Source organism: Hypanus sabinus, chromosome 3 (genome assembly GCF_030144855.1).
Source record: "Hypanus sabinus isolate sHypSab1 chromosome 3, sHypSab1.hap1, whole genome shotgun sequence".
Classification (NCBI taxonomy): Eukaryota; Metazoa; Chordata; class Chondrichthyes; order Myliobatiformes; family Dasyatidae; genus Hypanus; species Hypanus sabinus.
In genome coordinates, this window is record NC_082708.1 from 160,928,777 (window position 1) to 160,940,683 (window position 11,907).

The 11,907-nt window shown below is 42.7% G+C and overlaps 1 protein-coding gene across 4 annotated transcripts in view; it reads left to right on the forward strand.

Annotated features, from left to right (window-relative positions):
• Positions 1-11,677, forward strand: part of LOC132391832 (uncharacterized) — a 101,336-nt gene extending 89,659 nt beyond the window's left edge. For 3 of the 4 annotated variants that reach the window (XM_059965494.1, XM_059965495.1, XM_059965496.1), the window contains 2 exons: positions 5,329-5,433; positions 7,913-11,677. In XM_059965494.1, coding sequence (XP_059821477.1) covers positions 5,424-5,433; positions 7,913-9,780 — 1,878 coding nt within the window. In that variant the 5' untranslated portion in view covers positions 5,329-5,423 and the 3' untranslated portion in view covers positions 9,781-11,677. The remainder of the gene's footprint in view (positions 1-5,328; positions 5,434-7,912) is intronic. The other variant, XM_059965497.1, reaches the window with a different exon arrangement.
• Positions 11,678-11,907: the final 230 nt, after the last annotated feature.

Consider the following 11,907-nt stretch of genomic DNA (forward strand, 5'->3'; position numbering starts at 1 on the left):
AAATGTTGATTAGTTAGTGCAGAAAACCAGTTGTTTTGTTGTTGAATTTTGATACTGAAGTGATAATTTACCTATCCCTGGATTAACTATTTTTATAGTAAATCACGTTGAGCTTTCAGCACAGAAACAAAGCATAGATCCCCGCTGCTTCATGCTGGTGCTCGTGGCCCTCCTTCTTGTTTATAAGTACTTCAGTAAAGCCTGTGTTAAGGTTCCGCATGGTAAACTGCTATGGAAGGTTAGATCTCATGGGACCCAGAAAAAGATAGCTAACTGCATGCACAATGGCTTGAATAGTAGGAAGCAGAGGATGATGGTATACTGGAGGCCCATGACTAGTGGCGTGCCTCGGGAGTTGGTGTTAAGCCTTTGTCATTTGTCATCGTTCTATGTCAATAATTCGGATGAGAGTCTCCAGGGCATGGTTTCTGAGAGAATATGTCTAGAAAAAGTAAATTCAGTAATGCTGAAGGATCAATAATCAGGGAAGGTAAAGGGTCAGAGAGAGAACTTCAGCAAAGGAGTGAACATTTCTAAATCTGGAAATGCATATGACCATTTGTGTAATCCTAGTCTTCAATGTTGTATCTACAAACGGGAACAAAAAGAAATAGAGGATGAAAGGAAATGTCTATGGATATACACCTGTAGTGGCGCAAGTGAAACTTATCACATCTTTATAATTTCTCATGTTTTTCAATTTTAATGCAGAATTTCTTAAGAACTTACATTTATATAATGCACTGAAATATCCTTAGATGTTTCCCAGGAGAGTTAGCAAAACCATTCATCGACTCCCATCAGGTAACAGTAGGTCAGCAGAGTGGAAAGGTGACCTGAAGGATTGTCTTAGCTACAGGTAGAGCAGGAAATAGAAAGGTTTTTGGTCAGAAAAGATACGAAGCATATGCACATTCCATTATACCATAATATTAGTTGGATGCTGGAGAACACACAATTCCAGAACAGAGGTGTATGCAATAGGATAAAGGGAAAGAACCACTTGTCCAAGGTCCAGTGAAGTGGAGGAAAGAAAAAAAATCTATGGGGGTTAAGGAGAAATTCCAGAGCCTGGGACCCAGACAACTGATGGCACAGCTACTGTTGGAGGAGTGATCACAAGGTCAGAAATGAAGGAACATCAGTTTTTTAGCAGCTGGTGAAGATTACAGAGATCAGGAGAAAGTAAAAACATAGATAGATTTGAAAACAACAATGAAAATATTAAAATCAAACCAGGGGTAAATCAGAGAGCACATTATCAGTGATAGGTGAATGGGACTCATACACAGGTAGGCAATAGCCAACAGAGATGTGGATGTGGTGAACTTCACGAAAGTGGCTGTGAGATCTGAGACCAACCACTCATTCCCTAAAATTGTTAACACTACAATCCCTGCCATTGTCTGGAAGGAGTTTGTACATTCTCCCCGTTACTGCAGGGGTTTCCTCCGAGTGCTCTGGTTTCCTGCCATATTCTAAAGAAGAACAGGTTAGGGTTAGTGAGTTGTGGATATGCTATGTCGCTGCTGGGAGCATTGTGACACTTTTGAGCTGGCCCAACCATGAATCCGGACTATGTTGGACATTGACACAGAAAATGACACATTTCATTGTGTGTTTTAATGTTTCAATGTACAGTATATGTGACAAATAAAGTTACTCTCTGAAAACTATGGACAAAATATCAGAATAGTTTCTAGAAAATGCTAGATTCTAGAAGTGTTTGTACACAAATGTTATTTATTTATTTACTTATTAAGATACAGCACGGACTAGCCCCCCCCCACCCCCCACCGTTCCTTCAACCCGCACCGGCCAGCAATCCCCTGATTTAATCCTAGCCCAATCACGGGACAATTTACAATGACCAATTAACCTACCAACCCATACATCTTTGGGCCGTGATAGGAAATTGGAGTGCCCAGAGGAAACCCATGCAGTCACGCGGAGAATAGATAAACTCCTCACAGGCAGTGGTGGGAATTGAACCTGTACTGTACTGAATTGAATCCCTGTACTGTAAAGCATTGTGCTAACCACTATGCTACCATGCCACCCCTTATTAAAATACTGCCTGGAACAGGCCCTTCTGGCCCTTTGACCCATTGTCCCCCAGCAATCCCCTGATATAACCCTAGCCTAATCAGGGGTTAATTTATAATGACCAATTAACCTACCATATTGTATGACTTTGGACTGTGGGAGGAAACCAGAGCACCCAGAGGAAACCCACACAGTAACACGGGGAACATACAAACTCCTTACAGACAGCAGTAGGAATTGATTGTTGCTACCGTAAAGTGTTGTGCTAACCACTGCACTACCATGCCACCCCATAGTTCTGTGCATAAAACCACTGCATTTCTATTGTTCATTGTCTAAAAATGGTAGAAAATGTACTGGAAAAAGTTCTGAAAAACAGGATTTTTCTACATGTAGATTGATCAGAAATAGTCAGTGTGGTTTTGTTAACGGGAGACACTGACTCAATTTGTCTTTTTTTAAACAAATAGGTATATTAGGGCAGTATGGTGATAATGTCTACATGGACAAGACCTTTGACAAGGTTCCACATGAAAGGCTGGTGCAAAAGTTAGAGCCCATGAGACCTACAGCAAATTGGCAAATTGGATCCAAAGTTGTCCTGGTATTAGGAGAGAAGGTGGAATGTTACTTTTGTGAACCAGTGATGTACCATGGGGATTGGTGCTGGGACCTTTACTTACTGTTGGTCGCACAGTATGCATCAACTCGTTGAATATGAATACAGGTAGCATGATCAGCAAGTTTGCAGATGACATGAACCCTAGTAGTGTTGCTGATAGTGAGGGGATAGACTTGGGTTTCAGACAATATTGAGCAGTTAGTAAACTGAGTAGAGCAAGGGCAGATGGAATTTAATCCTGACAGGTATAAGCTCAATTGTGTTGGAAGCTGTAATGAGGTTAGAACTGTCAGGGTCCGGTCTGGTCCGGAATCTGCGTTCCGGGTCTCAATCCGGTCCGAGGGCTCCGGACTCCGGGTCCTGCAGTTGTCCCTCCTGTCACCCGTGATCTAGTTGGGACCCTCCTGGCTCAAGGAGGCACACCTGTGACTCATTGAGCTGCAGGGGCCTTGGGACTGGGACTGGTCATTTTGTTCTGTTTCCTGTTTCTCCGCCGGCTCCAAACTCTTCTCTGCATTCTGTTATCCTGTCCAGGCTCAGATCTACTCCTCATCGTGCTTCTCTGCCCCGTACCAGTACTGCCAGGTTGGTCCGCTCCCCCACCTTTCTTCCCACGTGCTGGTCCCGCTTCTCTGCTCGTTTGTGTTGTTTGCGTGGTCGCACTGTCTGCCAGCCTTTCCCGATTTTCCTGTTATCATGACTGTTGTGTTGGTCACCCTGGACCTATGCCCGTTCCTACCCCCTGCTTCCGTCGGGCAGGTCCAGCTGACCTGCCACTGCCCGGCGGTGGTTCTGCCCGTTCCTATCCCTTACCTCCATCGGGCAGGTCCAGCTGACCTGCCGCTGCCCGGCGGTGGTTCTGCCCCATCCTCCTCTTCCGCCCGAACCCTGGGATTGTACCCCGCACCAGTCTAGGGGTCCGCGTCGTGCCCAGGCCTCTGGTGTTTCCGCCTGGGAGGCAGCCCTACCTGGGACATATGCGGCCCGCCCAGGGAAGGTTCTCCGCCAGCTTATCTAGCCACCTAGACCTGCCTGAACCCTGGGGACCTGTCTGCCTGCCTGCCTGAACCCCCGGGGACCTGTCTACCTGCCTGCCTGCCTGAACCCCGGGAGCCTGTCTACCTGAACTCGAACTCCAGGAGCCCACTCTACTCTGCCTGCCTGAACTCTGGGAGCCCACTCTGCTCTACCTGCCTGACACTCCACCTACCTGAACCCTAGCTCTACCCTTAAATGCCATGGCATCCCCATCCTGCCCTCCCCCAGTACTTCAGTGTCTGCGTCCTGTGTTTGGGTCCATCCGTCCGCATTCCTGACAAGGTCACAAACAATAGGTAGTACTGAGTAGTGGGGGATTTTAGTGTACACATCCATCGATCACTAAAAATGGCAGCGAAGATTGACTTTATTTGTCTCATGTACATCAAAATCTGTAATGAAATGCATCATTTGCATCAAATTAAATCAGCTGAGCAGCCTGCAAATGTCGCCACACTTTCAGCACCAACATAACATGCCCCGTAATTTAACTAACCCTTGCCCATACGGCTTTGGAATGTGGGAGGAAACCAGAGCACCTAGAGGAAACCCATGTTTTCATGGAGAGAACATAGCAACTCCTTACAAACAGCAGGTGAGAACACAGGTAGATAAGCTGGTGAAGAAGGCATATGATGCTGCCCTTCATTAGCCAGGATAGGATAGAAAAGCATGTAAGTCATCATATAACTTTTTAAAACTTTGGCTATGCCACAGCTAAAATACTGTGTGTAGTTCTGGTCATCATACTAAAGGAAGAATTTTGGTGCAGCAAAGATTCACCAGGATGTTGCCAGGGATGGAAAATTTTTTTCAGTTTTGAGCAGGAATTGGATAGACTAGTTTGGAGCTCAGGAGGTTGAGGGGCAATAACAGATGGATATGGGGGCTTGGAGAGGGTGGATAGTGAGAAATTTATCCCCATAATAGAGCAGAAGACAAGATTTAAGGTGAGGAGTACAAAGATTAGAGGGTGGTTAGAATCTGCAACACACTGCCTGACAGATTGTTGAAGGCAGAAACTCTCACGATATTTAAAAAGTATTTGAATGAGCACTTGAATTGCTGAGGCAAAGAAAGTTACGGATCAAGTGCTGCTGAATGGAATTAGTACAGATGAGTACCTGGTCAGCACAGATATGATGGGCTGACAGGTCTGTTTCTTGCTCTTTGACTAAGTCCCTGTGGAGTGCTCAACTAAGAACATTGATCTGCTGACACTGCGAGGTCAAGGTCTTTCGATGCTCATTCGGGGATGTGGTAGTTCCCTTAAGATGTTCCTGGTTTGTTACCACCATCATTAATTGACCAAGCCCCCAGCTTTAGAATCCCCTCCCTAAAGTCCTCCACCTCTGTACCTGGTCGATTCCTTTCAGAATCTCCTTAAAACTTGCTTCAAACTGAACAACCCACCGATTTTTTTTTAACAATAAACTATCTACAGGAGGAACTCAGTGGGAAAAAAGGAATTATTGATGTTTCAAGTTGAAATCCTGCATGAGGGATATTTCCTTTATTGGCTCTGAGTCCTGATGTTTGTTAACAGTGATATTTTTGGTTCGGTGTGCAACTGAAATCAAAATTACTCTTGCTAGCTAAAAGTGTTTCTTTTTTTTTCTCAGCTGTCAATCATGAGAGTTCAATCAATACTGAGGTCAAGGACTGCCTCAGAAATCCTGATCATCCAGACTGCCAGCAGTCTTCAACAAACACACCAATGGACCAAAGTACGTACATTTTAACCAAAAGTGTTGTCTGTCTTCTTATGCTGAGGAATTCTCAGATGAACTTCAGTTTAGACCATTAACTTGCCAATTTTTGAAACCATGTAATCTGGAGTGTAAAATAGAACAGTTCCATTTAATGCCAATGATTAACTTGTCATTAAAGGGAAAGTTCAAACTGAGCATTGTCAACAAATACCAATTGTCAATTGAGATTTATTATTTATTTGACAGTATCTTATCCCTTCTTAGCTTATTTGGGGCAATTTTTAATAGTTCAACAGTCACCAACATCAACAATGAGTGTAATTTTGAGCTTGTCAAAACCTACATTTGGAATTTACTATAAAGTCAGTTACTTAAGTCAGTGCTCTTCAAGTATTGTTTAAATATTTCTATGTAATCTGATTCCACAACTATCTTAGGTAGTGCTTTATGGATCCTGGCGACCATCAGTGTGAAAAACATTCCCCTTATTTTCCTCAAGTTACTTGTTCAATTAATTTAGCTCTAGAAGATACATGTTTTCCATTTGCTCTGTCAAAATCCTTTCTCAGCTTTGAACATCTACATCAAGTCCTCCCTCAACCTATTGTGCTTTGATGAACAGCCCCATCTTCTGTAAACCCTCCACCTAACTTCCTCAATCCTGGTCTCATCATTTTAAATCTCCCCTGCAAGTTCTCTTGGGCTTTGTCACCCTTCCTAAACTGCTGAGGCAGAGAGCACCATCTCTTACTGTGGCCTGGAAAATGATTGGCAAATGTTTAATGCAATTTCTCTCTTTTGTTTTTAACATCCTGGTTTACAAAGCCATGGGCCCCAACACTTGCAAAAGTGCCTTAGCGACTTATCGTGGCAGATCAGAGATTTGCAATAATGCTCCAACAGATATTGTAAATCCTGGCTCCACATGGAACTATTTAAATTGGACTATCCATATTGTTCATCTCCAGGTGAATCACTTCACTCTAACTAGCATGACAGTGCACCTGCTACTCCTATGTTTCTTCTTCCTGAGATCTTAACCATTCACTATTTATCATCCACAAGCTTCGATGTTCTTTTTCCTGCATGCAGATCTATGTCATTCATGCATGATGAGAGAAAGGGCTCTAAATCCTCCCCCTGGGGTCCTCGGTGTAATCAGAAAATCTTCCATCACTGCTGTTCTTGGGCTCCTTTCTCTAAGCCTTGTTGAGATTGCGGGGCCTGTGCACTGCCCTTAGGTGGGGTTTGCCACAAGTACATCAGGTTTTGATGTTAAGCACAGCCCCATTGTGGCTGGAGAGATTTGGTGTTTGGACCATTCGCCAATCCAGGTTTTCATGTGGAGAACAGTCTTCCCTAATTGTGGTTCAGGTCAGGACTCCACACAGAGAAAATCTGGTACAGCAGTGGTGAGCTTCTCAAACATGTCCAGTTACAGTGTACAGTGGGGACCGTCTTGTGAGAACTCAAAGGTACTCAACTGACCTAGAAAGAATTTCAGCAAATTATAGTACTTCCATTCAATAAATTACATGCAAAATGTTTAAATTTCACAGTACTTACTCAGTAACCCACGTTTCATTGTAGTATTTGATCACTTTTAATTGAGTTCATAGAGTCACGCAGCATGGAAACAGGTTCTTCAACCCAAGCAGTCCATCCAAGCTAATCCCATTTGCCAGGGTTCAGCCCATAACCTTCAAACTCTTCCAACACATGTGCTTATCCAACTGTCTCTTAAAAGTTGTTGTTATACCTATCTCGACAACTTCTTCTGACAGCTTTCTCCACACAGATACCACCCTCTGGTAAAATAGTTGCCTCTCAAGTTCCTATTAAATCTCTCTCTTCTCATCTTAAACCTATGCCTCAAGTTCTTGATTCTCTATATTGGGGAGAAAACTGAGTGCATTCACCCAAAGTATGCCCCTCATAATTTTGTACCTCTGCTAGAATTACCTCTATCTGGCAGAAAGCCAATTCCCCATTCTCTTTTCGGCTGGGTGGTCTGGTTTATGGTCTTGTCTTTCTGTCATGACTCTGTTTACCTTATGACCAGTTCTCCCGAGGTTGGCCTATTTTCCAACCTTCTTTTGCCTATTTCTGCTCCAGCTATCTATGCGTTGCAATCAGAACACTGCCCTAACCTACTTACTGCTTAGCTCTTCTAACATGGCCTTTAAACTACTTCCAGTACTGGCCATTTTCCCATCATTCTTTTCCAGTTTCTGTGGCACCTATATTGGCCATATTACAAACTTCTCCAGTTTTCTTACCATTCCTAGAGGTTCCTTCTCCAATGCCATATTCTCAGCAAGTCTCCTACAAGTGACTTCATCAAATGTTTTTGAAAAGTCTTGTACATAACATCCCCCATGCTATCATTATTCTCTCTCTTTCCTTTGTTATCAAAGACTCAGTCAATACCTTGATGCTAATAGTAAAAACTGAAGCATTGCATCAGTAACAGATTTTGCATTCATTTGTTTAGCAGAGCTCCAAAAGGGAAACAACTTGCACAATTTAATTCGATCAAGGTCCCGTCGCTGTCCCTACAACAGGCAAAGCCATGGGATGTACCAAGGATCTTCTAATGGCAAAGGCACATCAATGCGTTACAGTTATACACCACTGTCCAGTGGTTGGGAATGGCTATTTGGCAAAGTGTTTGATGATTATGACAATGGATTAGGGTCAAAAGGCAATGGGCTTGGCCAGAATGGAAATGGTCAAGGCTCAAATGGACAAAATGGGAATGGTCAAGGGTTAAACACAAATGGGAATGGACAAGGTGGAAATGGTCAAGGGTCAAATAGCAATATGAATGGACAAGGTGAAAATGGTCAAGGGTTAAGTGCCAATGGGAATGGACAAAGTGGAAATAGTCAAGGGTTAAATAGCAACGGGAATGGGCAAGGTGGAAATGGCCAAGGGTTAAATAGCAATGGGAATGGGCAAGGTGGAAATGGTCAAGGGTTAAGTGCCAATGGGAATGGACAAAGTGGAAATAGTCAAGGGTTAAATAGCAACGGGAATGGGCAAGGTGGAAATGGTCAAGGGTTAAATGCCAATGGGAATGGACAAGGTGGAAATGCTAATGGTTATGATGAAGATGAAGATGAAAGTGATGAGGAAAGTGAGGAAAATGATGAGGAGGATGAGAATGTTCAAAATGGAAATGGCCAAGGATCAAACAGTATTGCAACTAGCCAAGGGGGTAATGGTCAAGGATCAAACAGTATTGCAAATGGCCAAGGGGGTAATGGGCAAGGATCAATCAAAAATGCAAATGACCAAGAAAGTAATAGTCAAGGGGGTAATGCTCAAGGGGCTAGTGGGCAAGGGTCAAACAACAATGGATTTAATCAATATGGAAATGGTCAAGGATCAAATTTCAATGGATATGGTCAAGGGTCAAATGGAAATGGATATGGCCAAGGTGGGAATGGTCAAGGGTCAGACTTCAATGGATATGTACAAGGGGGATATGGTAAAGGATCAAGTGGCAATGGATATGGCCAAGGGGAGTACAGTCAAGGGTTAAATGGCAATGGATATGGCCAAGGGGGGTACAGTCAAGGGTTAAATGGCAATGGATATGGCCAGGGAGGGAATGGTCAAGGGTCAGACTACAATGGATATATCCAAGAGGGATATGGTAAAGGGTCAAATGGTAATGGATACGGCCAGGGAGGATATGGTCAATGGCATAACAATAATGGATATGACCAAGAAGGTTATGCTCAAGGTTCAAATGGTAATGGATATGACCTAGGGGGATATGGTCAAGGGTCAAATGGTATTGGACTTGGCCAAGGGGGAAATGGTCAAGGGTCAAATAGTAATGGATATGGACAAGGGTTAAATGGGAATGGGTATTATCAAGGAGGGAAAGGTCAGGGGTCAAATGGTAATGGGTATGGCCAAGATGGATATATGCAAGGGTTAAATGGCAAAGAGGATAACCAAGCAGGATATGGTCAAGGGTCTAACTTCAATGGGTATGGCCAAGGGGGGTATGGTCAAGAGTCAGATTTCAATGGGTATGACCAGTTTGGGAATGTTCAAGGATCACACTCCAATGGGTATGGCCAAAGTGGTAATGGTCAAGGATCAAATTCCAATGGATATAATCAAGGTGGGAATAGCCTTGGAATGAATAATAATATGATTAATGCACGTGGTAATGCACAAGAAGGGAGCCCCAATCCTGCTATAGAGTTACTGAAAAGGCATTATAGGAAAAGGGATACATCTTCTGATGCAGCATATATTTCAGCCATTAAAAAGATATACTCTCAGAGACTACATCCAGTTTTCAGGTACAGCCTTATACGCCGAAGAACTAAAAAACCATAAAATAATCCTACCTTCCTTTTGACCATCTCCCTATAGATAGGCATCTGGGGCTTGCCTGTTACAGATTTGTACATTTTATGTTATTATCTTCATGTGATTAAATAGGAAAGTGACAACCCTGGATGACTTAAGAGAATAAAAGGTTTTGATGTGTCAAAATGTTGTCTGCACTTCAGATGAAAGCAAAATTCTGCTTCTGTAATCCTGCAAAATGCAATTTTGCTTGCAAATTCCCTCAAGTTACAGGGATCTCCTCTGGTATTTCAGCTGGCATAAATAGAAAAGCTCTTCTTATTCAAGGCACTGGTATCATTAGCCACAACTTCTAAAGATACCTTGCCTTCAACACTCACCAGGCACCGCCTGCAGAATGCACGAGTTCATTCCCTGAAATAAGCTCCCCCAGCAAAGTCATCACATTCTGATCACAAGGTCCTGTACAGTGCACTGACTTCTGAACATAAATAGAAAACACCACCCATAAAATTCTTCTCAGAACCAGTTCAACCTAAATGCCTCCAATGCTCACACTCAATTGTGTATTGCTGTTAAAAGTTTAAATTATTATAATATGTAAAAACATTAATATAGAAAGCAAACAAGAAAACAAGATCTTTAAATGTATTTAATAATATCTTAAAATGTACCTTTTCCCCCAAATCCTTCCCTCTCCATTCTAAGTTTATCTGGGAGTTCCCCAGTACAGTTGCTGGGAAACCCTGCGTTCAGTCTCCCGTGTGGGATCACACTTGCCCCGACAACTGAGGCCAGCTAGCTGTGTACAAGATTGGGAATCCCAAACAACTCTGCAGTTACAAAGGGAGTTGGCAGTTAGCAGTTCCGTGTGGGGCTACTTAAGTTTGAGGGCAAGATTCAGGCCAGATGTCATCCTATTACTCTTTCATTTACCAGAAACAAGTGTGCAGCCTACCTAGACTTGACTCAGCAACACTGATCATTTTTGCAGAATTCACCTGAAGTAGCGCTCAGTTAGATCTCAATCTCAAGCGGGTGGAAGTCACACTGTTAACAGTGGCCATTTCTTGAATTATGCTAAACTGGTTAGTTCTTCCTGCAACAATTTGTCATGCATGCTCCAGGCGCAGGACACGGCCACTTTAGTTATCTGGGACAGGGGCTTGGGCATATTAGCAAGTTTCCTAAACTCATACTGGCAGCACCAAGCCTAAAGACTGACATCAAGCCAATTACATTCTTCAGCTTGTAGGTGGTCCTTAGTATGATGTGATACACCTTGCAAGAACCAACTTCTGCGTCAACATGTTATCTCAATGTTAAGGACAATGGACAGGTCAGATTGTTTTTCTGCAATACTTCTTCAATGTAAAATAGATTACATGTATATATTTTAAGGTGGTTACAGATTAAAATAGATGGCTCAAATATGACCAGTGGTGGCCATGAGGAGATCCCACTCATTTGTAATATTTTATTTTGTTTCCTTTTCATATCATAAATATTGATTTCCATATTTAGAAGTTTCAACTATAATCTAGAATGTACTGCCCAAGAGGTCAGCGTTAACAAATTCCAACAATAGTTTCCAAAAGGTACTTGGATAAATCTTTAAATGGAAAATAATTTGTTGGGCTGAAGAACAAAGAGCAAGGGGCTCTGACAAACTGGAGATCTCATTCAAAGAATAAGATGACACATGTGTGCTGCCTTTTATATTATCCGTTGTATGCTGGAATCCGCAGTGTGGCTGAGTAGTCGGGCTGGATCCAAGGTGCTCAGGTTGGTTGCCTGACCAGTTCTGTTTGTGAGGCTATTGCACCATGTGATCACCTGCTCACTCTGTTCTTCATCTACAATGTCATTTCATGAGTAGAAGGTGTTTGTTGATTCCTTCCGATTGTTCCCAGTTACCTTTGTGAAAACCATAACTACAATTTCAATGTAATATCAATAAAATTTTCTGGAATTGTACCTTGCTGTTTCCTTTCACTTTTTTGGCTGATCATATTGAAGCTCTTTGTGATTTTTACATCACAGAATTAAAACATTTGATCTGATGAGTCTGTGGTGGTATCAATACTCCACACATACCACTGCTCCAAGGAACTAGCATTGAATCTTTATTTTCTTATTTAGTTTCCCCTTAAA